We start from the raw sequence: 26,939 nt of genomic DNA, 5'->3' as shown, positions 1-26,939 counted from the left end.
GCATTTTTACAGCTTGCAGCTTTTTGGAAAAAGATATATAATTGCTTTTGCAGACTGAGCCTGAAATAGAGCTTTATTAGATTAACCATTTCAGGGCAGCTCTGCTCACGACTCACTTGGTTCTCTTGAACGAAAATAAATATCAGAAATATTTAAAAATATAAACAAATCAGCACGATTGTTCTTTTGGGGAAAGGGGCGAAGTTATTTATTCATCGGGGAGGGAAGATTCTCACTCACACAGCAGCAGGACCCCGATGAGCGCAACGTTCTGTGGCTCACAGCGCCCCCTGGTGGTACAAGAGCGTCAACGTGTTTCAGGACTAATTAAGTAGTGCAGTTCCCGTCAGGCGGCTGTGGGGGCGCTGTAGGTAAAACCCCAACGAAACCAACGAAGAAGTCTACTTCCGCATCTTTCAAATTAAAAACTTGGTTTTCTGTCCATTATGTCTCACAATGTGTTCTTGGCTGTCGTAGCAAAGAACCATCGTTCAGGATAAACTTAACGTAACAATTTAACTAACATCCCACTTTCATCAAAACATTAAAAGGTCTATAAGCATTGTTTCCTTCCGTTTCTACGTATATATTTGAACAGTAGCGCCCCCTGCCATGTGTTTTATGTTATTTCTGTTTAACAATTTGCGTCCCAAGAGATATGTATTTGATGTTTAGATTCTCTGAAGGTAATTTAAATTAGTTTCAAGTGAATAATTTACTTCTGGCCTTGTTGATCGGTGTTTCAGTCGTCTGTGTCTAGAGTAAAACAGACAAAATGACAAAACAGCTGAAACTGCATTTATAAAACAAGAAATAAAAAGTAAACATTTCAGATGCTTTAATATGGCACTTAACATGTCACATTACAAACTCAACACTCAGGATTTTGGTGGTTCTTACAGCACAAATTACACATTTATATAAACAATCTGGAAGCCACTTGATTCAGTCAAATGCAGTGTAATTTAACAGTTTTGTCACCACTGTACTATTTCCAAAATGTCAGACATGTAAACATTAGTTTTTCCCTTCTAACATCTTTTCTCATTTTTGTCTCATCTTGTCATGATGGGTGGGGGTTGGGCCACCTTGGAGTTCATTCTGAAAGCAATAACCTAAAACTGGAGGAAAAGCATTGCAATGCATACAAAAGGTCCGTGTTTACATCACATTTATCAGTTTGACTCAGTGGATAAAATATGGATGCAGCTGAAATAGAGACGTGTGCAAGTAAACTGTACAAAAATTATTAATGGAGTGGAATTAACGAAAATATAAGTCCGCACACACAGTTATTCGACTGGTGGGTTCCCGGGGAGGACGTTAAACAGGTCGCATCCAAGTGCTACGAGGCCATTCGTTGGCACACGAGGAGTTAAATATACAAAATGTACATCACAGATTAAGTAGCCATCATGCATCTCCTCAAATGGTTTTGTAGAAAAGAAAAGGAGAAAAGTTTCTGTCACTGAGCAGGTCGGGTACTTCCTGTTCACGAGCAATGAAATAATGGGATGCATTCAGAGTTGGATTAAACTGGTAAAAAGGGACCCAACCGTTGTGTGAGGGAACAACCCCTCAGATCATTTTAACATTAAAAGAACTAAACTGGCGGCGAGCAAGCCATTACCCGGCTGCCACAATTCAGCCCAGCACTGCCATCCTCCCGGGGTTCAGATGTCGTGAGGTGGAGGGGGGGATCTGGGTCCGTGCGGGTGTGAAGCGCCAACGAACGCGAAGGTGAGTTTAGGTCCGCACCCAACTGAGGGGCACCCAGAACGCCTCTCGCTCCAGCCGCTCCAGGATCCCTCGTAGCTCCGCACAGGCACTGGTCGAGTCCTCCTTTATCAAGACGCGGTCCACCAGGTGTCCGTACTGCTGATCCATCTGGATGGCGGACTGACGCATCTCCTGGAGGTCCTCGTCCTGTCAAACAACCAAACAGGAACGTCTCTGGAAAAATCACCTGACCGTTGGAGGAGTGATGCCGAAGTCACATAGCAAGTCTCTTTTTTTGCCAACATTTTTCTAACTAAAACACAAATCACAAACATCAGTACTCCAACGTCAACTTTGTGACCTTAAATGAAAGAGAAGACTCACGGTGACGCGGCTGTGCTCGCCCCCTGCTGGTGACGTGGCAGCACTGCGGCGTCGCCTGCTCTCGGGGACGCGCGGTTTCACAAAGATGACGTAGGGCTTGAACTCCGCCGTCCGCAGCCTCTTCAGGGCCTGTGGCGCAGAGGATCAATCAGACATGCGTGATGACGAGGTGTGCTCGGTGGGCGGTCCTCACCTCCGGCTGCACGTCCACGATGCACATCTTATTCTTGGCTTGGACGGAGCGGATGGCCTCTATACTTGTGCCGTACTGGTTCTCCTTGTATTCTCCGTGTTCTATGAACCTGCGGGTGGAGGAGCTGAAGGTCAGCAGAACGCCGCTCGCATGCGCAGAGAAACAGGACAGGGGCCGTACTTATTGTTCAGCACATCTGCATCAAACTGCTGCTTGGTGACAAAGTGGTACTCCACGCCCTCCTTCTCGTGAGGCTTCTTGGGCCTGGTGGTGTCTGCGGGAACGCGCAACATTATTTACACGTACTATTTACAGGCGTGTCGATGTTGGGCAACTCACGCGGTACAGCCACGGCAAAATGATGCGGGTTCTCAGCGATCACCCTCTGTTTGAGCTCGTTTATTCTTGCTCCAAGAGAACCTGCGCAGATTTGTAAAATAAAGTCAGGCTGGAGTTATAAATAGGGATGTAATTTGGTGCCACGGCCACCAGGCGGCGCTGCCGCAACAGAGTAACGCTCCTCACCTATCAGCACCACCAGACGAGGCCTTTCATGGGGCTTCTGCTGGTAACGAGTCACCTCTTCATATGTCAAATACTCAGAGTCTCCAGAATCAGAGCCGTCTCCAGAAGATCCCTGTCTGTCCTTCCGACTCAACCGGAAACTTCTCCTTAAACCGGCTACCACGGAAAGCAAAGGTCATAGGTCAATGACATAACAAGAAATACGTTTACTTCTGTGATTGTATTTATCTTGAGCAAAGTGCAGAGTCCAAAAGATTAAGACTGATAACCATGCATTAAAATCTTTATACACAGTACAAACATCTAAAAATAGCTCGCTCTTATCTGCAGAGTGCGTGAGTGTGACGCTAGAACCCATCATGCAGCGGAAGGGAAACACGCCATAAACCCTGAGACTGAAGACAGCTCTTTGTTCCTAACTTCACTATTAAAGGACAGGAGGAAGCTCAACACTTCAGTGTAATAAAGCAAACATTTTAGAACGTCACGCTCCAGATGAGGCATGCTGCTGTCAGGACAGCCTGGCCCCCAGGAACAGCGCAGAACTCAGCGTGTCCCACGACCAGGCCTGCCTGCACCCCCACCCATCAGCGGTGTGTACCTGGACGGACGCGTCGGGAACTTTACCTGAATAAAACTCCCAGGAAAACACCTGGCCACAGGAGGGCGCCACTGCTTTACACTTAGGAGAGACTGTAACTGGCGTTAGAGCATCACACAACCCAGCCTCACACCTCCACACGGGGGGGGGGGGGGACGAGTAGCAAACGTGCCTGGTTGAGTGTGCAATGCGTTCAACGCAACAGGACCCTCGGGGAGGTGAGGGGGGAGGGGGGAGGGGGGGGCAGAGGGGGAGCAGAGCACTGGCCGCAGTGCAGCAGCAGGTGTGTTAGATGCAGATGAGGTTTACAAGCAGAGTGCATGATGGGTAGCACAGATGCCGGTTCAACAATGGTGGTCAGGTGAGAATGTGTAGAGAAGCTCCAGCAGCTCACAGTATGTGGGGGTGGGGGGGGTTAGGCCGGAGAGGGGCTGACACCCAGGCGTGAGTAAATAAAGCTGTGGCTCCACAGGTGAACGGCTACACTAATGAAGCAGCCGCGTCTGAAAGTGTTCATGAGCAAAAACAAAGACGAGGTCAAACTGCTGCACTGGTCCGACCATCCAAGGTTCCGCCAACGCCAGAATTCAGGATGTTGGTGCTCAGATCGACAGCTTTGGTCTCAAATCTCTCAGAAATCAGGTTTTCCTCATCCATCACCGTCACCGGGTCTCCCTGCCCCAACAGGTGAACCCTGCATTCAGCTCTTTGCTCCCACCCTCCCAGATAACCAGCCAGGCTGCAGCAGGCACAGAGCAGAGGGAGGGGGAGGAGAGGGGGGAGGAGGAGGAGGGGAGGAGAGGGGGGAGGAGGAGGAGAGAGATGTGCACGCGCTCACCTATGTACTGTCCATTGAAATAGCCCTCACAGTCACAGTCCTCTGTAGGGAGGCAAGCAGGGAAAAGAGGGGATGAGCACAGGGCAAGAGACCTGGAGGAGTCAAGGAGGGGGGTTACGGAGGAGGAGGAGGGAGGAAAGAGGAGAGGAGGAGGAGGAGGAGGAGAGAGAGGAGGAGAGGAGGAGAGGAGGAGGAGGAGGGGAGGAGAGGAGAGGAAGAGGAGAGGAGGAGAGAGAGGAAAGAGGAGAGGAGGAGGAGGAGGGGAGGAGAGAGGAGAGGAGAGGAGAGGAGAGGAGAGGAGAGGAGAGGAGAGGAGAGGAGAGGAGGAGAGAGGAGGAGGAAAGAGGAGAGGAGAGGAAAGAGGTGAGGAGGAGGAGGAGGAAGGGAGGAAAGAGGAGAGGAGAGGAAAGAGGAGGAGGAGGAGGAGAGGAAAGAGGAGAGGAGGAGGAAAGAGGAGAGGAGAGGAAAGAGGAGAGGAGGAGAGAGGAGGAGGGGGCTTCAGAGGCAGGTAGGGGAGGAGAGGAGAGAGGAAAGAGGAGAGGAGGAAAGAGGAGAGGAGGAGGAGGGGGGGCTTCAGAGGCAGGTAGGGGAGGCAAAGAGAGGAAAGAGGAGAGGAAAGAGGAGAGGAGAGAGGAGAGGAGAGGAGGGGAGGGGGGGGGTCTTCCTCCATCTAGAATAAACCATATTTCTTGGAGGAAATAAACCTGAGATCCCTAAAAATAAACATCCCAAATGATGGAAACATTGAGATAAATGAAGGGAAAAAGACAAATAAACAAGGAAAAACACATTTCATGAAAAAAGGAAAACAGGGCTGAAAGTAAAGCAGAGTGAGGAGGAGGAAAGAAAAGAGGAGCTATTTTTATTTTTAACAACCTCGGGGGTGCTGTGACACAGACGCGCACACACACACACACACACACACAGTGTGCACCCACCTTTATCACATCCTCGGTCATCTGACATGCACAAGAGTGGAAATAGAGCATAAAACATTTTCATCACCTTGCGGAGAAGCGGACAGAAAAGACGTAAAAAATCTGTTTTGAAAATAGAAACATGTGACTGGGGGGGGGGATGGTGCAGAGCCGTCGTCCCTCTGCGGCTCAGCTTAATGGGGTCACAGGCAGCTCACGGGTCCCCCCTCACCTGCACACAGATTTAATACGGCGCCGCAGCCACTGACCCCACTTAAGCCGGCCTGGCGGTCATGTGATCCCACCCTCGCTCCCTCGGCCCCCCGCCACTCTAACGGGGTCTGTAGGAACTGGGAGCGGCGCACGCCACAGACGTGGACAATGAATGCTCAGAGGCGGCGGGACGGACTGGTGGTAAAATAAAGACGGGCAGAAAGAATCCTGGCAGCAGACTTACAGGCAGGCTTTTTAGGGGATTTTGGATTCGGAAGCGTGCCCATTTTCATTCTGTAGGCCAGTCGCCTGGCAGCAGATCGGCCACAGGTCAGAGAGGAGAAGAGGCGGGAAGAGAGTCATCAGGTGACAGGAACAGGAAGTGAAAGGTGAGACAAGAAGCAAAACATGTAAACATGATAGAGACACAAACAGGAAACACTTAAAGCCCCCCAACACCTCCAAGCTTTCAGGTTTAAACCGGTTCCTGTGCCCGCAACCGTCTCAGAGAAGAGAGGAACGGCCTTTTTCTCATCCTGATAACCGGGTTTCTCTCGTTATCCAGTTCCTACCTCTCCTGGAACTGTTTGGAGGGGATCAGCCCGGCTCTCAGGTTGCCGTCTCCCACGCGTTTGGCCTGCCACCACGTGGGGTCGTCCTGCGTCACGACCTGCAGGATGTCTCCTCGTTTGAAGGGAAGTCCCGCCTCCTGACAGGGCGTCGCCTTGTCTTCCAAAGGGACGTAGTCAAACAAGGCTCTCATGTACACCTGGAGGAACAACGTGGAGGCGTCTGACTGACCTGCGCCGCTCCCTCAACAACACGTTAGCGCATTAGCGTGTTAGCGCGAGAGCTCACCTTGCTCTCCCTCAGGCAGTCGTCCTCTTTAACAGCAGGGATGATCTTCAGGGAGATGGAGCCCTGCGACTGTGACTGGACACAAACGACCCATCAGAGTGAAAACTTCCGCAGGTGTCGGTCGCTCGGGCGGCAGCGACGGGACCGACGGGTCGACTAGTCAAACTGTTAGCGGGGTGTCTCACCAGCAGCTGGCTGATCTCGTCGGGTCTTTTGTGGAGCACCGAGACGCCGTTGACTTCCCTCAGTTCATCTCCTACATGGACCAAACCTGCCAGAGGAACAACGCATCAGTTCCACACACACACACACACACACACACACGCACACACACCCGTCCTAACGTTATTTACTGTGTTGCACATGTCATGAGATATTCTGTGCGTCTGATCTGGATCTGTGTCCGCTCCAGCTGGAGGGATTAGATGTCACGCCATATGATTTTTAATCCGCGAACGGACATTCTGAATAACGCAGCGAAGAAGCAGCGCTCAGGTCATTTCCGCTCTATTTCCGCTCCGGCGGAGCCACATTTCACAAGGGGAAGGTGGAACTTAGCTGGGTCGCGCAAGTTAAAACGACTGAGGAGGTAAAGAGACAAGAAGGCGTCCGTCACCGCTTCGATCGGCTGCTCCTCCCCTCATGATCCGAGCCACGATCACGGTGCCGGTGGCGTCGTCCCGCCTGATGGTGGCGCCCTGAAGCGCCGGCAGACGGTGGTTAATAAGAGGCAAACATCGGGGTCCCACTTTAACTCCTCCTCCTCTCTCACCAGGGGCTCCTTGTTCTTCACCAGCCGGACGATCTTCACCGACTCCTCCTCCAGCTCGTCCTCAAAGTCGTCCGGCAGCGGCGGCAGCACGGGGTCAAAGTTCTTCTGAGCCACGGTGTCGTGCACTGACAGGACAGCCTCCAGGGACACAAAACAGATGCCTCAGAGATGAAAGACACGTCCACAGCGCGTCCTCCAGCGCCACGTCCTGTCCTCTGCACCCCCGTTTGTCTACCTTCAGATGGGGCGACGTCAGCAGGTGCAGAAGCTCCTTCTCCTCGGCGCTCATCGGCCCGCTCTGCAGCTCCTCCGCCACCTGCGGAACACAACACACACGTGAGGAGCACCTCCCGGTGGTTCGACTGGTTCGATGGTGCAGCAGGGAGCAGCTCAGGTCAGCAGATTCTCCTCCGGTGGCTGGAGGAGGAGCAGGATGTGGACTTTTATGAGCCGAGCATCAGGATGACTCAGCACTTTCTCTTTGCATACTTTCACATAGTTTCCTCCAGCTGACAAAGCAGAGTGATGTCCCGCTACCGCGCGTGTGTGTGTGTGTGTGTGTGTGCCACGTACATCCTCTGCCAGACACGACGCGCTGTGGAGGACAGGCGTCGGACTTTGTCGCTCATACTGCCTCAGCTTCTCGTGAATCTGTGAAGCAGGAAGACGAAGCTCGGGTGTCACGGGGCCCCTAAAACGCCACGAGGACGACAGAATAAAGCCCGGTGACGTCACCTTCATCAGGTATCCCAAGCTCCGCTCGCTGAAGACATCCCGGAGGAAGACCATGTCCTCCTTGTGATTGGCGTCAGGCCGTAGCTGAGAGGTCAGCAGGGCCAGCGTCTCGTGCAGCCCTGCGGAGGAGGGACAACGCCATGCAGCAGAGCGGCACCGCCACCACAACAGCAAACATCTGTCCTCTTACCTGCTCCCGCCGTCAGCACCGGCATGGCTTCTTTCATGGGTCGGCGACGTCCGGGAGGGGAGGTGGGGATACCTGGACGGGGGGCAGAGGAAATTAGGCTCGCGGGGCTTCAACACGGAGCTGCGTCGGAGCAGTCGGTGACCTTCGGTCGCAAAAAAACAAGACGCAGCCGCTGAATTCTGGGGTTTTTAATGCGGCAACTGGCTGCAGAGACAGATGTTGGGAGTCTGGCTGGCGGGGGCAGACGGAGGCGGCGATGAGCGCATGAATAATGAACACAGATGAGATTCCAGAGCAGGAAGGAAGGAGGGGGAAGAAGAGAAGACGGCTGGAATCCACAGGCCAAGTTTCTCCGGATCATCATTCAGTTTAGGAAATTCCTGCAGTTTCCGTGCAGAAGAGCATCTTTAGCATCTAACCGGGCTGAATTAGCCTTTAGCGACGCGGAAGTCTCCGCCTTTTCCTCCAAAACACAACTTGTGCATCCACCAAATCTCCAAACGCCACCGATCCAGAAATAGAACCCCAACCTTTTTTCTTTCCCCCCCCCCCCCAAAAAATGACGTTTCCGGTGCAAATCTAGTTAAGAGCTTAGCCGCAGCTCGCGCCAGCACGCCGCTGCCCCGGCGGGTTCAGGGTGACACCACACGCAGAGGATCACGCTCGCGTCCTCGTCATCACAGCCATCTTTTATCATCCCTTTCTGCCCCGATTCCTCTTCCGCAGCACGGAGCCTCCTCACTGTCCTGCTCTGCTCTCAGGCTCAGGAGATGCTGCGGCGCCAGCTGGATGGCGGCGGGCGCCCGCAGCCCTCAGACTTTCCCCGAGTCCCTCTGACGCCTCATCCAATCAGACTGGAGCTTCACGAGCAGCAGCCTCAGCACAGGATCTCTACACTCAGGGACTACGAGACGTCCTTCGGGAAGACGCCTGTTATTATCCGGTTATTAATCCCGGCTGTTATTATCATTACCAACACGCTCCGGAACAACGCAGGTGTTTGAGAGGGCCGACCAAGCCCGTCTGTAAAAGCAGGAGGAACTTTGGGAGTCAAACACGTTGGCGTGTGTGTGACGCGTCCACCAACCGCCCTCCACACACACGTTTGCAGGACAGACACACACACACACACACACACACACACACACACACACACCAGTCGGCGTGACGTGTGGAGGGTGTGGTCAAAGACTTGGGAAACTACTGATGTTCACAGATGCTGCTCATCACCCCCCCCACCCCCCCCTCAAAACGTGCCTGCAGCCCCCCCCCCCCCCAGCCTTCCTTTCCCTCCTCATTTCTATTCTTACTTCTTGGTTTCTCTAGCCCCCCCCGCATCCCTCTGCAGTGTTACGCCACTCTGCTCCCCCCACATATGGAGCGCTGTCAGACACCACGGACGCACCGACAACAGAACCTCCACATCGCGCCCCCACAGGCGAGGAACGACGGACAGACGCGGACAGAAAAGAGGAGGATCTTCTCACCTTCTCTCTGTATCTTCTCCCCTCCGTCTTTGTGTGCAGCTGCACTGTGTCTCTCCCTTCTTTCTTCTTCCTCCTCCTCCTCCTCCTGTGGCTGCTGCTCTCACAAACCTGCTGCTGCTGAGTGCTTCGGCCCCTCCCCCTTCACACCCCCCCCCTCCCTTTTACAGCTCTAAAGCTCTTTCTGGCCACAGCGGCACAACACACAGAAGATCTGTTTTTTTCCTGGGGAGGAGAGGGTAAAGTCCATCGCCATCAGTTCATCACATGAAATCATAATTAAATATAGATCTAATTCTGTCCGTACTGATCAGAGCCTGACAACAATGTACGTATAGTTTGGGTGTCATCATGCCACATTACACTTATTAGAAATAAGCTGCCCATGATAAAGTTATGGCCTAGTCAGCAACTAAAAGTTAGCATATTAGCTTAGACTATTGAGTTAAAAAAAGAAGTGTCTGAATGGCTGCTAAACTAAGATTAATCTTTTTTTTTTTTTTTTATAGCTAATGCGCTCATTTAAAACACAATCACCAAAGACCAGCAAAGACAATCCACCAGCTCCATAGCTAACTATGCTAACTTAGTTTGGGTTCAGGTGTCCCCCCCAGATCTGATGGGAAAAGCAGTTATTTCAGCCTAACGCTAATGGGAAACGTATGCTCGGGTCGACATCTTCTAATCCGTCATTTCTGTAACCTACAGCAGGCTCCTACTCAACAACCCATCTGTTGTGTATTGACACAGTCTGATCTGAAAATCCATCGGAATACCGTGTACGGCACACGCTACACGACTCACAGTTGTTATTACCTCAAAGGCTTAAGCCGCCAGTACGAATGTCTCTGCAAATCATTTCATAAGTCGTCGACGTGCTAACGCTAACAAACCAAATCCAGCAGCAGCAACACATGTGCTGGGACGTTCAGCCACCGCTGGTTAACCGCTGTTAAATGGAACAGTTTGGCTAAAAAAAACACGTTCTTTTCCATAAAACCTTTTGATCCTGGCTTGTGTTTTTAACTTTCGATGATTAATGGCGGATCGGACGTCCGTGTTTTCAAACATTTGTCTGGACTGGAGCTAAAACAGCAGATGCCACAGACAGCCCTCTATCTGCATCTTGTTGGCGTGAATCCACCACAGTGTGTTCTGGTGGCTAATTGGATCCGATAGGCTTCCTCCCCTCCCCCTCTCCCTCTCCCCTGAGCCCGGCGTGTTCAAGGCAGCCCAGTGAGACCTCTGGAGGGTCTGTCTGCTCTGTGGCCCAACGTTGGGTTAACTGCCCCCTGCACACAGCCGCCCCTTCATTCACATGATAATTGTGGGCGTTTCCTGTCCCCCTTTGGTGTCCCGGATCCCAGAGGAGTACAGCGCACAAAGAAAGCTGCACAGACAAACGTCACGGATCAAGTATTCATAGTCCAGAGTCATCATGAACATCAGTGAGCATCTGTCAGCGGCGGCATCTTCTGTCCTCATCTGCTGACCAGAACCAAAGGTTGTCCTCCCGCGTCTGAGTTGGACTAACGTGGAGGTTTTGGGACTGTTGCTGCTGTTGATGACACAGTTCCCAGATGTTCAATCCCACGCACGATACACTTCACAATCGTTGCCTTGCTCGTCGTTTCTGGGTTTTAGGAACGCTAGAAACGGCTGTGGAACCCGACAACATTCAGGGGAGGAAGAGAACATGATGGCTGTCCAGATGTGGGGACCACTCTGGCCTTTTTAGCCGTCCCTACTGATGCCCCCGTCATGCACGGTGAAAAGCAGCGTACCAACGATGCTGGTTAGTGACGGCGTGGGTTAGCAATGCGTCGGGCACAGCTGTAGCATCTCGCATTCATCAGTCTGTAAATAAAATTACTCAAGCGCAGAAGTCGATCCAGTACCTGCTCGTTATGTGATGATATGATGCTGCTTAAAGCAGCTTAGTGCCCAAAAAGGGATTTTCGGCTTAGTCAGTAAAGATGTCCACTCAACTCTACTCCCGCCACAGGGAATAGAAAATAGGGCACCGGGGTGTAATTTCAAACACAGCTACGGCTGCTATATTTCCCTTACAAACACAAGAACCTACAGCACAGAATAGGCAAAATACACAAAATAACCCCGTCGGAGGCCTCTGCAAGTCTTTTTGTACTTATTTCACGTATTAGGTCACAATTCAAATCAAATCATTTGAATATTTGCTTGTCTGCTTGTCTTAGTTCAGACTAATTAGCATCTTCACGGTTGATGTGACAACCATTTCATCACAATACACCTTTGCGACCTTATTCCGTGTGGTAAACACCAGTTTGTGGCCGGTTCATTCTGAAACATTTTGGGAAATATGTATTAATTTTGCTTGGACTTCTCTTTACTCAAGTCGTAGCCAGGCGAGACTCGGTCCGGTGTTAGCAGGATGCTAAGTGTCCAACAGCTAACTTCCACCTCCATTTTCTGTTATGAGAGGACAGAAAAAAAAACTATGAAGACAGAATAATAATGGTGGTTGTTTAGGAGGCTTGTTTAGAGAAATCCTGGCCTGTTTTTTGGTTGTTAGACACCTCGGACCAGTTACATTATTGGGGTATTTTTCTAGAGACGACTTCAAATTATGACAAAAACAGTCGGCTATTCAAAACTTCATAGGACAATGCAAATCAGATAAGCCGGGTAGTGAGAAGAGTCAAGATGCTTGAAAATATCTCCGTTACAGCCTGAATAATTCAATAAATCTCTTCTGTGCAGATGAAAATGGCTCAGCTAGGTTTAAATGGTTTCACTGTGCACTGCCTCTGCGTCTAATTCTATAAGAAGAACATACCATTGAGGAGGGCGGGTAATGGCAGATGTTACTGGAGATCTTTAAGGATGCTGGGAAATGTTTCAGAGTTTCATGTGCTTCACTGTCTGCTGCATTAGCTGAATTACAGAGCCGAGTGTCTCCAGAGGAGCAAAGAGCTGCAGGTATCCGATAACCTTCAGAAAGTTGTGCGAATTGAAGAGAATTCTTTTATCTTGTTAGCACGTGTTATACTGTATGTTTTTGTTTTCTGTTACAGTTAGTTTAGTAGTTAGGGATAGCATATAATTTTTAGTAGGAATAAAGATAAGCAAGTCAGTTGACTCTTCCTTGGCATGAAGGTTGTTTAGACAGTTGGAGGCAGGATAGCAAAACGTGACAGCATAGTTTACTGGTGTTGATAAGAAATAAATAAATAAATAATAAAGGTAAATAAGATCTATCTGCGTTATTATCTATTCCAAACAACCCCAATAATCCATCTTTTAAAAAGCATATAAACAATGATCTCATTATAGACCACAAACAGTTTAAGTTTCTGTTACAAATTAAGAGTTGCATATTTTACCCTGAGTGTTTAAAAGCGTGTTGACCGCGTTCTTCTTCTTCGGTGCTTTTAATGGAATCCTGTGGTGTTGCCGCCACCTGCTGGTCAAACCGTTTATTGCACAAACATGTTTTGGTTTTTTTCCCCACAGGAAAAATGCGGGACAAAAACATATATGACATATTCTGGGTTGCACATACATATTTATTCATGGTTATTTAATGTATTTAATACAGTGATATACTATTTTGGATTTTACAGTGTTTTACTGTTGCATTTTAATAGTATTTTAACAGTTTTTACAGGGTTTATTTTTACAACGCAGGTATTTGATACCATTGCTTTCTAAAGCCTTATACAACTGTAAATGGTTTACTTTCTTTATCTGTGAAACTGCTGATTTTAAAAAGATTTAAAAAAGTCGTTGTTGATTTGAAATACAGTGATCCCTCGCTATATCGCGTTTCATCTTTCACGGCTTCGCTGCTTCGCGGATTTTTTTTTGCGAATCGTTCATTGCAGTTCTCAAATATAATCGAAGGTGGCATATCCGTTTATAAAAATCTTCTTGCTCAGAAAAAGAACGAGCGCCAACAACTACCCATAACAATGTTCTTCTCTCGGAGAAAGACTCCTGCGCCTTCAGTAGAAACAGACGCTCCAGCGGAGCGGAGTCAGGACGAAGAGGCACAGCTGGGACTGAAATACGCGAGTGACAATGTTTCCAACCTTGTATTACTAGATTAAAATGATTGTTTTAAACAAATTTTGGGCTTTAAAACAGGTTTTGATTTTTGGTTTCATTCTATAGTTCAGTATTGCATTGTAAAATAATTTAAAAAAAATAAAGCTGACTACTTCACGGATTTCACTTTTCGCGTGTTATTTTTGGAACGCGACTCCCGCTATAAACGAGGGATCACTGTACTGGACCCGGCAAGGAAATGCAGTGTCACATCAGCCCCACCCAAACCTTTGCTCATCAGCCACCACGAACCCGACCTGCGGTGTGCGTGACAGCCCGCTGACCGCCGCTCAGCATTAAAAAGAGCAGAAACACAACACAAACAGCACAAACTGCTCCTGAAAGCTAACACTGATAACAGCATCAAGGGTGATACTAATAATTATGTTGAGGGAAAGTCAAATTAACATATTTGTCCAAGAATAACAAAATAAAAACACATTTCCCTGAATGTTGTGTGGAATGAAACATTAGGCTATGAAATAAAATCAAACATTAAACATTAAAACCGCAGCAGAGAGGATGAGCAAGAGACCTCAAGGTGATTCAAATAGCTGCCCTCAACAACAACAATAATAATAACAATGAAAAGATGGATATTAAACATGTGTGTCATCATTACAATTATATTCTGTTCATAACTACCCAGCTTTCATGAATTCAGTTGAGTTTCGAGTCACGTGACCTGTCAGGTGTTTTATGTTCACGTGTGTCGTAACTTTTTGTCACACCCATCATGTCAGAAGGCTCCTTCAAGGACACATCTGATTATTGGCCTTGTCACTAAGGTTCTCGGCTCTTTATAGCCGACCTTTGGACCTATGGTCCAGCCAAATCAGGGCTGACTAAGCCAGCGTTCCAGGTGAGACATCAAGGCGTTTCTTCATACACACAGGTGAATCACAAAGTAAGAATGCAGAAGTGGCAAGAGTGGGTCCCTGTGGTGCCCCCCCGCCCCGAATCAGCGGGAATAATGATTGAATGGTTCCAGCTTTTGTTTCAAACTGTGCACCAGCCAACCGTCTCTAAACGTGGGCAGATGAAAATGGCTCAGCTAGGTTTAAATGGTTTCACTGTGCACTGCCTCTGCGTCTAATTCTATAAGAAGAACATACCATTGAGGAGGGCGGGTAATGGCAGATGTTACTGGAGATCTTTAAGGATGCTGGGAAATGTTTCAGAGTTTCATGTGCTTCACTGTCTGCTGCATTAGCTGAATTACAGAGCCGAGTGTCTCCAGAGGAGCAAAGAGCTGCAGGTATCCGATAACCTTCAGAAAGTTGTGCGAATTGAAGAGAATTCTTTTATCTTGTTAGCACGTGTTATACTGTATGTTTTTGTTTTCTGTTACAGTTAGTTTAGTAGTTAGGGATAGCATATAATTTTTAGTAGGAATAAAGATAAGCAAGTCAGTTGACTCTTCCTTGACATGAAGGTTGTTTAGACAGTTGGAGGCAGGATAGCAAAACGTGACAGCATAGTTTACTGGTGTTGATAAGTTCCTCGCCAAGAATGGGAACTTTGATCTAGCCATCTGGGAAGATGATGGAGAAGGGTCGAGAGTTTTTTCCCTTGATAACCAGGAAGGCGGAGCTAATATTTGACAGACGCACATCCAGATGTCTGCTGATCTTTCAGCATTGGAACATCTGGTTTGAGGGATGTGAGGGTGAAGTTTGTCACCTGTTCTTTACTCTTATGTTAAGACTCAGACAAACCACGCAAACAACTGGAGTTCCTTGCAAGGGGGAGCCGAGCAGCAGTTCAAGCTTCCTCCGTCAACTCTGCTCGTCTGCTGCTCGCTCGCCTCTTTTATTTGGTGCACACAAGATTCCTCACAATTCCTTGTCTTGTATCTACTTTTCCCATCTTTACGACCTCCTTGTCTTATCGAACAGGATACCTCTAAGTGCTGGTTATATAAACAGCTTCAGCACTGAGTTTAAACATTCACACGTTCCTTTTCTTAACAACATTCCTTAAACACTCTAAATCTACTCATCATAGCATTTAAACCATAATAGTAATAACAACAATTCTTCTCACAGGGACCCTGAAACTCCAGGAGCTATTTGACTGATTAATGCCCATCCTTTATTTTACGACCATCAGCACCTCTGAGAGATGTTGACAAGCCAAGTGCCTCCCATCACATATATTGGGCTTTTGTAATCGTACGGACAGAGGTTTGGCATAAAGCCAATGAGACAATCAGTCATGTTCCCTTTATGACATTGGTTTATCAGTTCAGTTCAATTCAGTTTCGTTTCTTTGTCTCTGAGGGACACTTTAACAGAATAAAAATACATTTCCCCCTCATCTGTTTTATAAGGTGCAGCTTTCATGGAACAAGTGACAAGATCCCATAAGACATAACAATAGCAGATATCTGCAACACAATCTGATAAAGACATAAAGTACAGAAGAGTGCTGTAAAATACATTTATACATTAAAGGAAAGTTTTGATTGACTCTATTACTGATGGTGCAGCTGAGAATAACACTTATTTATGAAGACATCTTATCTTCCATTGATATCTAAAATTCTTGTCTGTGTATATCAGTAGAAGATAAGAAGCCTTTATTGTTTTAGGTTTTTTCCTGTTGAAACTTAAGAACAAGCAACATTCAGGTATGTTTGAAATTAGTTCATATGAAAGGAATTTCATATTTGGCTTGCAGTGGTATTTGTTCATGAGTATTAGAACAAAAACATGATCATGAGATGTTCTGTCGACCCTGAAAAGATGAAAAGTGGCACAAAGAGGAACGAAAAGGCTCCTGATTTTCCTAAATGCTCTAAAACTACTGTGATCCAGCACTTTTAGACAATTGGCTTCTCTTTTTTTTTTTCAAATAATTTATCCATCAAAAATAAATAAACAACTGTTGGGAAAAATCCATTCCAGCACAACAAAAAGCAAATTCTGCTCATGTGAGAGGAAAGTTAATGGTAAACTTAGCACACATTTTAGTACAAGGAACAAGTTCCATCTTAAGAGTCTAAAAACAATTTTTTAAGGCACAAAAATATCATTTTAGATATATATATCATTTAGAGCTACTGTGCATAGAACAGAAACTTTACGAGGCACAATCTGCACCTTCACAGGCGTTTTAATAAATGGCACTAAAGTTCTTCCTGATTTGAATCTCTTTAAGGCTTCTGTGGTAAAAATGTGTCTGTGCAGTCGCCGTTTCCTTCATTTTCAGTAGTTCATGTTTTCCTGTCCTCTGGGAGGAAGGACGGGTTCTCCTGGCCCTGAACCAGGTCAGTGCTCTTTTGTTGTTTCCCCTCCTTGAAGGTCTTCATGGCAGGTTTGACGTTGTACGATCCTGACTGAAATGCCAACAGAGGTCAACGCGTTAGCGTTGTTCACAAAGAGGGGCATAGGCCAGAGCAACCTAGAAACTAAACACTTGATAAAGCTGAAACACCACAACCGAGAGCGCACCAGCACCCCAAAACTACCACCGCCATGCCCCCGCCCCCAGCTGGATAATCAACAATAACAGCAGGAATCAAAACAGCACGTCACACCTTACCTTCCTCCAATGTTTGTGCCTCAGCTGAAACGCCTGCAGTTACACATTAAGAGTCAGACAGAGCAGCGGGCTAACAGCTAGCTAGCATTTGAACCTTGAGACAGGTTAAACAAACGTGTGCCGGCTGGTTTAAAACGTGGACTTGAAGAGGAAATATGAGGGGGAAAAACCTAATGTTTATTGCGATTATGTTCGATTAAACGTAGTAAAAGTTAAGCCTTTATCAGCAAACAATGAGCTCCAGTACGGCACAGCCACTGATGCTAATGCAACAGCTAACCATGTGCAGCCTCTGGAGCCAACTCTCCTGGAAGACATCTGAGGAAGTCGTGGAGACTCACCACCCTGTTGCCTTCATTGGTCATGGTCAGTTTGGGGCGACTCCTCACCCCTTGTGAGCTCTCTGTGGGAGGAGACTCGTCCCACTTGGTGGTGGCACGAGGGAGGCGGCTAACGCCAGACTTCCAGGGCTGTTGTGGCAAATATGGATTGCTGCTTTTTGTCTTTTGGCTCTTTGTTTTTGACCTCCTAAAGCACAAATGTTAATAACAATTACTGGTATTGTTCACGTAACAAATGATACGCATCATTTCTGTGTCTCAGAATATATGAATGGAGCTTTATTTGTGTCAATGTGTTGGCGCGGGGAGACGAACAGGGTCTCACCTTGAGACGAACAACACCGACGTAATGACAAAGGCCAGAAGAGCTGTTCCCAGGACGACAGAAACAACCACCACGGCCAGCAGAGAGCCTGCAAACACACCGGCAAACACGTGAAGTGGAGCAACACCAGCTGCAGCTGCCGTGGAAACCGTCACTCACCGTCGTTGCAGTTGAAGCCCTTCAGTAAAAACATGCATCTGAAAGAGGCACCAGCAGGTTTCCATTACCGTCAATGACACACCGGGAAATTCATCTCTTCATGACTGAGATGGGCAGATCGCAGGATCCTGGATCTACATCTTACATCTAACTGGTGATAAAATAGAAACCATGCACACACTTACGGTACGCATCCGTCTCCGTCCGCCCTAAACCCACTCTCGCACGCTGCAAAGATAAAATTAAGAATGGTGATGCGTGTTGTCCTTCCTGTGACATCCATGCTACTCCGTCTCATCCGTTGTCTCGGTAGAGACGAAGGACGCGTGGGGGCCGTTACCTTTGCAGCTGACGCTGGAAAACTGATCAATGATATATCCATCCAGACAGGGACACTGAGAATTGCCGTTTGCAGAGGTGCAATTAGCGGTTTCCCGATTACAAGGATACGGGTCCAGCTCACACACATCTTTACCTTCATGTGGAGCAAACACAAAACAGCCGTGTGAGAAAACCCCTCTTCACCCCCACACTCACTCATTCATTCGCCCTCTTCAGGGACTCTGATAGAGCTCAAAGGACGCTTACTTGTAAATTGAACACCGGCCAAATAAGAAGTGTTTGGTTGCTGGAGACTCTTGTTTATGAAGATTTCTTCAACCTGTTTATTATCTAAATTGGTGTTTTGAAATATGTTGTTTACAGTGGCCTGAATGTTGCCACTCCTGCCGAGTCAAAAAGAACAGTGATTTTAAAGAAAGAGATTCTTGTGTGGCACAAATAATCGGAAACACCTTTTATGACTCACTTGGCGTCAGCTCGAACGGGACCATCCCCCAACACCAACCGGTACCTCTTTTCAAAGATGCCTCTTACAGTTCGAGTGCTCGCCCTCCTGCAACAATACAAGACCGCATGTTAAAAAAGAACAATTCATGTGCCACAAAAATGATCGAGGATAATTTTCTTACTCGAGTTTAATGACCACAGATGTCTTGTAACCTTCTGTTCCGTTAAATATATCTGCGAGCTGCAGGAGAGGGTAAAAAGCCACGTAAAAATAATTTCATGGTGCCAGTTCAGTCCTTTTAGAACATCGTACAAGGTCTTGTATCTGTACACCTACTGCGTCTGTGATTTTTCGGGCCGTATCATTGAATAGCTTTGAGCTTGTGTTACTCATATCATCCTCAAAAGGCCTTTGAACCAGAAGTTCACCCGGAAACGCTTGAGCTGTGAGAAGATGAGGACGGAATAGACAGTAAAAACGTGGCTATCGCAGCATCTTTCACTCGTCTTAAGAGCTTCTCACCTTTGACGCAGACACCGTTCTCTTCTAACGTGTCAGCATTACACTTGCACACTGCATCCACGCATGTACTGAGAGGAGGACACAGGATGGTAGAACAAGCTGGAGAGAGAACACATGCATTAATGTTGTGATTTCAAATGGGTTGGTTGGATCTGCACACAACACTGATGGCTGATGGTTCCTTCATCCGACGGAGAGCATCTAAACATCTGCTCTTCCTTTCATCAGGGTTTTTTTTGATGATTTTTTTTTTTGGTATTGTTTCTGTAAATGAAGCAGCAGCTTCCAAAATAATAGTCACCAAAAGAGAAAAAAACATTTCCCTGACAAATGAAAAAGAGGGGCTTTTTTAAAATTTGGAATTCGGGACTAAGATCAGCGCATGTTGACTCTTTTTGCAGAGTGTCTGTAGCAAACATACTTGGAGGGTCAATGGGATTTTCGGGAGTGGTAAGAGATCCTGGAGTTGTTACTGGAGCCTTGGTTGTGACTGGACCTTCAGTCGATACTGGAGCCTTGGTTGTTACTGGACCGTCAGTCGTTGCTGGAGCCTTGGTTGTTACTGGACCGTCAGTCGTTGCTGGAGCCTTGGTTGTTACAGGACCTTCAGTTGATACTGGAGCCTTGGTTGTTACTGGACCTTCAGTTGATACTGGAGCCTTGGTTGTTACTGGACCTTCAGTCGATACTGGAGCCTTGGTTGTTACTGGACCGTCAGTCGTTACTGGAGCCTTGGTTGTTACTGGACCTTCAGTCGATACTGGAGCCTTGGTTGTTACTGGACCTTCAGTCGATACTGGAGTCTTGGTTGTTACTATACCGTCAGTCGTTACTGGAGCCTTGGTTGTGACTGGACCTTCAGTCGATGCTGGAGCCTTGGTTGTTACTGGACCTTCAGTCGTTTCTGGAGTCTTGGTTGTTACTGGACCGTCAGTCGTTACTGGAGCCTTGGTTGTGACTGGACCTTCAGTCGATACTGGAGCCTTGGTTGTTACTGGACCGTCAGTCGTTGCTGGAGCCTTGGTTGTTACAGGACCTTCAGTTGATACTGGAGCCTTGGTTGTTACTGGACCTTCAGTTGATACTGGAGCCTTGGTTGTTACTGGACCTTCAGTCGATACTGGAGCCTTGGTTGTTACTGGACCGTCAGTCGTTACTGGAGCCTTGGTTGTTACTGGACCTTCAGTCGATACTGGAGCCTTGGTTGTTACTGGACCTTCAGTCGTTTCTGGAGTCTTGGTTGTTACTGGACTGGACCGTCAGTCGTTACTGGAGCCTTGGTTGTGACTGGACCTTCAGTCGATACTGGAGCCTTGGTTGTTACTGGACCGTCAGTCGTTGCTGGAGCCTTGGTTGTTACAGGACCTTCAGTTGATACTGGAGCCTTGGTTGTTACTGGACCTTCAGTTGATACTGGAGCCTTGGTTGTTACTGGACCTTCAGTCGATACTGGAGCCTTGGTTGTTACTGGACCTTCAGTCGATACTGGAGCCTTGGTTGTTACTGGACTTCAGTCGATACTGGAGCCTTGGTTGTTACTGGACCGTCAGTCGTTACTGGAGCCTTGGTTGTTACTGGACCTTCAGTCGATACTGGAGTCTTGGTTGTTACTGGACCTTCAGTTGATACTGGAGCCTTGGTTGTTACTGGACCTTCAGTCGATACTGGAGCCTTGGTTGTTACTGGACCTTCAGTCGATACTGGAGTCTTGGTTGTTACTATACCGTCAGTCGTTACTGGAGCCTTGGTTGTGACTGGACCTTCAGTCGATACTGGAGCCTTGGTTGTTACTGGACCGTCAGTCGTTACTGGAGTCTTGGTTGTTACTGGACCGTCAGTCGATACTGGAGCCTTGGTTGTTACTGGACCGTCAGTCGTTACTGGAGTCTTGGTTGTTACTGGACCGTCAGTCGTTACTGGAGCCTTGGTTGTTACTGGACCCTCAGTCGATACTGGAGCCTTGGTGTTACTGGACCTTCAGTTGATACTGGAGCCTTGGTTGTTACTGGACCTTCAGTCGATACTGGAGTCTTGGTTGTTACTATACCGTCAGTCGTTACTGGAGCCTTGGTTGTGACTGGACCTTCAGTCGATACTGGAGCCTTGGTTGTTACTGGACCTTCAGTCGTTTCTGGAGTCTTGGTTGTTACTGGACCGTCAGTCGTTACTGGAGCCTTGGTTGTGACTGGACCTTCAGTCGATACTGGAGCCTTGGTTGTTACTGGACCGTCAGTCGTTGCTGGAGCCTTGGTTGTTACTGGACCTTCAGTGATACTGGAGCCTTGGTTGTTACTGGACCTTCAGTTGATACTGGAGCCTTGGTTGTTACTGGACCTTCAGTCGATACTGGAGCCTTGGTTGTTACTGGACCGTCAGTCGTTACTGGAGCCTTGGTTGTTACTGGACCTTCAGTCGATACTGGAGCCTTGGTTGTTACTGGACCTTCAGTCGATACTGGAGTCTTGGTTGTTACATACCGTCACTCGTTACTGGAGCCTTGGTTGTGTGGACTGTGACTGGACCTTCAGTTGATACTGGAGCCTTGGTTGTTACTGGACCTTCAGTTGATACTGGAGCCTTGGTTGTTACTGGACCTTCAGTCGATACTGGAGCCTTGGTTGTTACTGGACCGTCAGTCGTTACTGGAGCCTTGGTTGTTACTGGACCTTCAGTCGATACTGGAGCCTTGGTTGTTACTGGACCTTCAGTCGATACTGGAGTCTTGGTTGTTACTATACCGTCACTCGTTACTGGAGCCTTGGTTGTGACTGGACCTTCAGTCGATACTGGAGCCTTGGTTGTTACTGGACCTTCAGTCGTTTCTGGAGTCTTGGTTGTTACTGGACCGTCAGTCGTTACTGGAGCCTTGGTTGTTACTGGACCTTCAGTCGATACTGGAGCCTTGGTAGTTACTGGACCTTCAGTCGATACTGGAGCCTTGGTTGTTACTGGACCTTCAGTCGATACTGGAGCCTTGGTTGTTACTGGACCTTCAGTCGATACTGGAGACTTGGTTGTTACTGGACCTTCAGTCGATACTGGAGCCTTGGTTGTTACTGGACCTTCAGTCGATACTGGAGCCTTGGTTGTTACTGGACCGTCAGTCGTTACTGGAGCCTTGGTTGTGACTGGACCTTCAGTCGATACTGGAGCCTTGGTTGTTACTGGACCTTCAGTCGATACTGGAGCCTTGGTTGTTACTGGACCGTCAGTCGTTACTGGAGCCTTGGTTGTTACTGGACCTTCAGTTGATACTGGAGCCTTGGTTGTTACTGGACCGTCAGTCGTTACTGGAGCCTTGGTTGTTACTGGACCGTCAGTCGTTACTGGAGTCTTGGTTGTTACTGGACCGTCAGTCGATACTGGAGCCTTGGTTGTTACTGGACCGTCAGTCGTTACTGGAGTCTTGGTTGTTACTGGACCGTCAGTCGTTACTGGAGCCTTGGTTGTTACTGGACCCTCAGTCGATACTGGAGCCTTGGTGTTACTGGACCTTCAGTTGATACTGGAGCCTTGGTTGTTACTGGACCTACAGTCGTTACTGGAGTCTTGGTTGTTACTGGACCTTCAGTCGATACTGGAGCCTTGGTTGTTACTGGACCGTCAGTCGTTACTGGAGCCTTGGTTGTTACTGGACCGTCAGTCGTTACTGGAGTCTTGGTTGTTACTGGACCGTCAGTCGTTACTGGAGCCTTGGTTGTGACTGGACCTTCAGTCGTTACTGGAGCCTTGGTTGTTACTGGACCTTCAGTCATTATGACTGGAGCCTCGGTCGTTACTGGAGCCTTGGTTGTTACTGGACCTTCAGTCGATACTGGAGTCTTGGTTGTTACTATACCGTCAGTAGTTACTGGAGCCTTGGTTGTTACTGGACCTTCAGTCGATACTGGAGCCTTGGTTGTACTGGACCGTCAGTCGATACTGGAGCCTTGGTTGTTACTGGACCGTCAGTCGTTACTGGAGCCTTGGTTGTTACTGGACCGTCAGTCGTTACTGGAGCCTTGGTTGTTACTGGACCTACAGTCGTTACTGGAGCCTTGGTTGTTACTGGACCTTCAGTCGATACTGGAGTCTTGGTTGTTACTATACCGTCAGTAGTTACTGGAGCCTTGGTTGTTACTGGACCTTCAGTCGATACTGGAGCCTTGGTTGTTACTGGACCGTCAGTCGATACTGGAGCCTTGGTTGTTACTGGACCGTCAGTCGTTACTGGAGCCTTGGTTGTTACTGGACCGTCAGTCGTTACTGGAGCCTTGGTTTTACTGGACCTACAGTCGTTACTGGAGTCTTGGTTGTTACTGGACCTTCAGTCGATACTGGAGCCTTGGTTGTTACTATACCGTCAGTAGTTACTGGAGCCTTGGTTGTTACTGGACCTTCAGTCGATACTGGAGCCTTGGTTGTTACTGGACCGTCAGTCGATACTGGAGCCTTGGTTGTTACTGGACCGTCAGTCGTGTTACTGGAGCCTTGGTTGTTACTGGACCGTCAGTCGTTACTGGAGCCTTGGTTGTTACTAGACCTACAGTCGTTACTGGAGTCTTGGTTGTTACTGGACCTTCAGTCGATACTGGAGCCTTGGTTGTTACTGGACCTTCAGTTGATACTGGAGCCTTGGTTGTTACTGGACCTTCAGTCGATACTGGAGCCTTGGTTGTGACTGGACCGTCAGTCGTTACTGGAGCCTTGGTTGTTACTGGACCTTCAGTCGATACTGGAGTCTTGGTTGTTACTATACCGTCAGTCGTTACTGGAGCCTTGGTTGTTACTGGACCTTCAGTCGATACTGGAGCCTCGGTCGTTACTGGAGCCTTGGTTGTTACTGGACCTTCAGTCGATACTGGAGTCTTGGTTGTTACTATACCTTCAGTCGATACTGGAGCCTTGGTTGTTACTGGACCTTCAGTTGATACTGGAGCCTTGGTTGTTACTGGACCTTCAGTCGATACTGGAGCCTTGGTTGTGACTGGACCGTCAGTCGTTACTGGAGCCTTGGTTGTTACTGGACCTTCAGTCGATACTGGAGTCTTGGTTGTTACTATACCGTCAGTCGTTACTGGAGCCTTGGTTGTTACTGGACCTTCAGTCGATACTGGAGCCTCGGTCGTTACTGGAGCCTTGGTTGTTACTGGACCTTCAGTCGATACTGGAGTCTTGGTTGTTACTATACCGTCAGTAGTTACTGGAGCCTTGGTTGTTACTGGACCTTCAGTCGATACTGGAGCCTTGGTTGTTACTGGACCATCAGTCGATACTGGAGCCTTGGTTGTTACTGGACCGTCAGTCGTTTCTGGAGCCTTGGTTGTTACTGGACCTTCAGTCGATACTGGAGCCTTGGTTGTTACTGGACCGTCAGTCGTTACTGGAGCCTCTGTTGTTACTGGACCTTCGGTTGTTACTGGAGCCTCTGTTGTTACTGGACCTTCGGTTGTTACTGGAGCCTCTGTTGTTACTGGACCTTCGGTTGTTAGTGGACCTTCGGTTGTTACTGGGGCCTCGGTTGTTACTGGAGCCACTGTTGTTACTGGAGCCACTGTTGTTACTGGACCTTTGGTTGTTACTGGAGCCTCGGTCGTTACTGGAGCCTCTGTTGTTACCGGAGCCTCTGTTGTTACTGGACCTTCGGTTGTTACTGGAGCCTCTGTTGTTACTGGAGCTTCAGTTGTTACTGGAGCCTCTGTTGTTACCGGAGCCTTGGTTGTTACTGGAGCCTCGGTTGTTACTGGAGCCTCGGTTGTTACTGGAGCCTCTGTTGTTACTGGACCTTCGGTTGTTACTGGAGCCTCTGTTGTTACTGGACCTTCGGTTGTTACTGGAGCCTCAGTTGTTACCGGAGCCTCTGTTGTTACTGGAGCCTCTGTTGTTACTGGACCTTCGGTTGTTACTGGAGCCTCTGTTGTTACTGGACCTTCGGTTGTTAGTGGACCTTCGGTTGTTACTGGGGCCTCGGTTGTTACTGGAGCCACTGTTGTTACTGGAGCCACTGTTGTTACTGGACCTTGGTTGTTACTGGAGCCTTGGTCGTTACTGGAGCCTCTGTTGTTACCGGAGCCTCTGTTGTTACTGGAGCTTCGGTTGTTACTGGAGCCTCTGTTGTTACTGGAGCTTCAGTTGTTACTGGAGCCTCTGTTGTTACCGGAGCCTTGGTTGTTACTGGAGCCTCGGTTGTTACTGGAGCCTCGGTGTTACTGGAGCCTCTGTTGTTACTGGACCTTCGGTTGTTACTGGAGCCTCTGTTGTTACTGGACCTTCGGTTGTTACTGGAGCCTCAGTTGTTACCGGAGCCTCTGTTGTTACTGGAGCCTCTGTTGTTACTGGACCTTCGGTTGTTACTGGAGCCTCGGTTGTTACTGGAGCCTCTGTTGTTACTGGACCTTCGGTCGTTACTGGAGCCTCGGTCGTTACTGGAGCCTCGGTCGTTACTGGAGCCTCTGTTGTTACTGGAGCTTCGGTTGTTACTGGAGCATCGGTTGTTACTGGAGCCTCTGTTGTTACCGGAGCCTCTGTTGTTACTGGACCTTCGGTTGTTACTGGAGCCTCTGTTGTTACTGGAGCTTCGGTTGTTACTGGAGCCTCTGTTGTTACTGGAGCTTCGGTTGTTACTGGAGCCTCGGTTGTTACCGGAGCCTCTGTTGTTACGGAGCCTCTGTTGTTACTGGACCTTCGGTGTTACTGGAGCCTCTGTTGTTACTGAGCTTCGGTTGTTACTGGAGCCTCTGTTGTTTCTGGAGCTTCGGTTGTTACTGGAGCTCGGTTGTTACCGGAGCCTCTGTTGTTACTGGAGCCTCGGTTGTTACTGGAGCCTCTGTTGTTACCGGAGCTTCGGTTGTTACCGGAGCCTCTGTTGTTACCGTAGCTTCGGTTGTTACCGGAGCCTCTGTTGTTACTGGAGCCTCTGTTGTTACCGGAGCCTCCGTTGTTACTGGAGCCTCGGTTGTTACCGGAGCCTCTGTTGTTACCGTGAGCTTCGGTTGTTACTGGAGCTTCTGTTGTTACTGGAGCCTCTGTTGTTACCGGAGCCTGTTGTTACTGGAGCTTCGGTTGTTCCTGGAGCTTCGGTTGTTACTGGACCCTCTGTTGTTACTGGAGCCTCTGTTGTTACTGGAGCCTCGGTTGTTAGTGCAGCCTCTGTTGTTACTGGACCTTCGGTTGTTACTGGAGCCTCGGTTGTTACTGGAGCTTCGGTTGTTATTGGAGCCTCGGTTGTTACTGGAGCCTCTGTTGTTACTGGAGCCTCGGTTGTTACTGGAGCCTCTGTTGTTACTGGAGCCTCGGTTGTTACTGGACCCTCTGTTGTTACCGGAGCTTCGGTTGTTACCGGAACCTCTGTGTTACTGGAGCTTCGGTTGTTACTGGAGCTTCGGTTGTTACTGGAGCCTCTGTTGTTACTGGAGCCTCTGTTGTTACTGGAGCCTCAGTTGTTACCGGAGCCTCTGTTGTTACCGGAGCCTCTGTTGTTACTGGAGCCTCTGTTGTTACTGGACCTTTGGTTGTTACTGGAGCCTCTGTTGTTACTGGACCTTCGGTTGTTACTGGAGCCTCTGTTGTTACTGGACCTTCGGTTGTTACTGGAGCCTCTGTTGTTACTGGACCTTCGGTTGTTACTGGAGCCTCTGTTGTTACTGGAGCCTCGGTTGTTACTGGAGCCTCGGTTGTTACTGGAGCCTCTGTTGTTACTGGAGCTTCGGGTTACTGGAGCCTCTGTTGTTACTGGAGCCTCTGTTGTTACTGGAGCCTC

General features: G+C 48.5%; 2 protein-coding genes across 3 annotated transcripts; both read right to left on the bottom strand.

Annotated features, from left to right (window-relative positions):
- Positions 1–823: 823 nt before the first annotated feature.
- On the bottom strand, positions 824–11,880 carry mpp3a (MAGUK p55 scaffold protein 3a). 2 transcript variants are annotated; one of them, XM_057014846.1, is made up of 20 exons: positions 11,802–11,880; positions 7,946–8,017; positions 7,756–7,874; positions 7,594–7,671; positions 7,256–7,336; positions 7,021–7,158; positions 6,865–6,946; positions 6,434–6,519; positions 6,249–6,323; positions 5,963–6,159; positions 5,635–5,699; positions 5,199–5,219; positions 4,261–4,302; positions 3,449–3,514; positions 2,822–2,977; positions 2,636–2,716; positions 2,477–2,570; positions 2,297–2,405; positions 2,104–2,232; positions 824–1,926 (listed from the first exon to the last, which is right to left on the bottom strand). In XM_057014846.1, the coding sequence occupies exons 1-20, from the start codon at positions 11,875–11,877 to the stop codon at positions 1,747–1,749; spliced, it is 1,947 nt and encodes a 648-aa protein (XP_056870826.1). In that variant the 5' UTR covers positions 11,878–11,880; the 3' UTR covers positions 824–1,746. The 2 variants fall into 2 exon arrangements, with proteins under 2 accessions (XP_056870826.1, XP_056870827.1); XM_057014847.1 differs by lacking the exon at positions 3,449–3,514.
- A 3,373-nt stretch (positions 11,881–15,253) lies between these two features.
- si:ch211-198m17.1 (protein HEG homolog 1) lies at positions 15,254–20,407 on the bottom strand. The gene is made up of 12 exons (XM_057015364.1): positions 19,623–20,407; positions 19,202–19,300; positions 19,016–19,122; positions 18,861–18,919; positions 18,698–18,784; positions 18,478–18,614; positions 18,230–18,364; positions 18,075–18,117; positions 17,890–17,927; positions 17,731–17,818; positions 17,406–17,592; positions 15,254–16,858 (listed from the first exon to the last, which is right to left on the bottom strand). Exons 3-12 carry the CDS (start codon positions 19,070–19,072, stop codon positions 16,736–16,738), a joined length of 954 nt encoding a protein of 317 aa, XP_056871344.1. The 5' UTR covers positions 19,073–19,122; positions 19,202–19,300; positions 19,623–20,407; the 3' UTR covers positions 15,254–16,735.
- Between the last annotated feature and the right edge of the window lie 6,532 nt (positions 20,408–26,939).

Source organism: Takifugu flavidus, chromosome 18 (assembly GCF_003711565.1).
Source record: "Takifugu flavidus isolate HTHZ2018 chromosome 18, ASM371156v2, whole genome shotgun sequence".
NCBI lineage: Eukaryota > Metazoa > Chordata > Actinopteri > Tetraodontiformes > Tetraodontidae > Takifugu > Takifugu flavidus.
Note: the sequence above shows the minus strand (reverse complement) of the source record. Positions and strands in the feature narration are given on the sequence as shown.

Bases quoted from the DNA above. Each gene is read 5' to 3' on its own strand.
- si:ch211-198m17.1 (XM_057015364.1), bottom strand. From the start codon at position 19,072: ATGAGTAACACAAGCTCAAAGCTATTCAATGATACGGCCCGAAAAATC. The intron at 18,118-18,229 runs GTAACGGCCCCC...TTATCTTTGCAG, and splicing joins TTCCAGCGTCAGCTGCAAAG to CGTGCGAGAGTGGGTTTAGG. The intron at 16,859-17,405 runs GTGAGTCTCCAC...TTGGCATTTCAG, and splicing joins CCAATGAAGGCAACAGGGTG to TCAGGATCGTACAACGTCAA.
- mpp3a (XM_057014846.1), bottom strand. From the start codon at position 11,877: ATGGAGGTGGAAGTTAGCTGTTGGACACTTAGCATCCTGCTAACACCG. The intron at 7,672-7,755 runs GTGACGTCACCG...CCTGCTTCACAG, and splicing joins GCTTGGGATACCTGATGAAG to ATTCACGAGAAGCTGAGGCA. The intron at 2,406-2,476 runs GTACGGCCCCTG...CTCCACCCGCAG, and splicing joins GCAGATGTGCTGAACAATAA to GTTCATAGAACACGGAGAAT.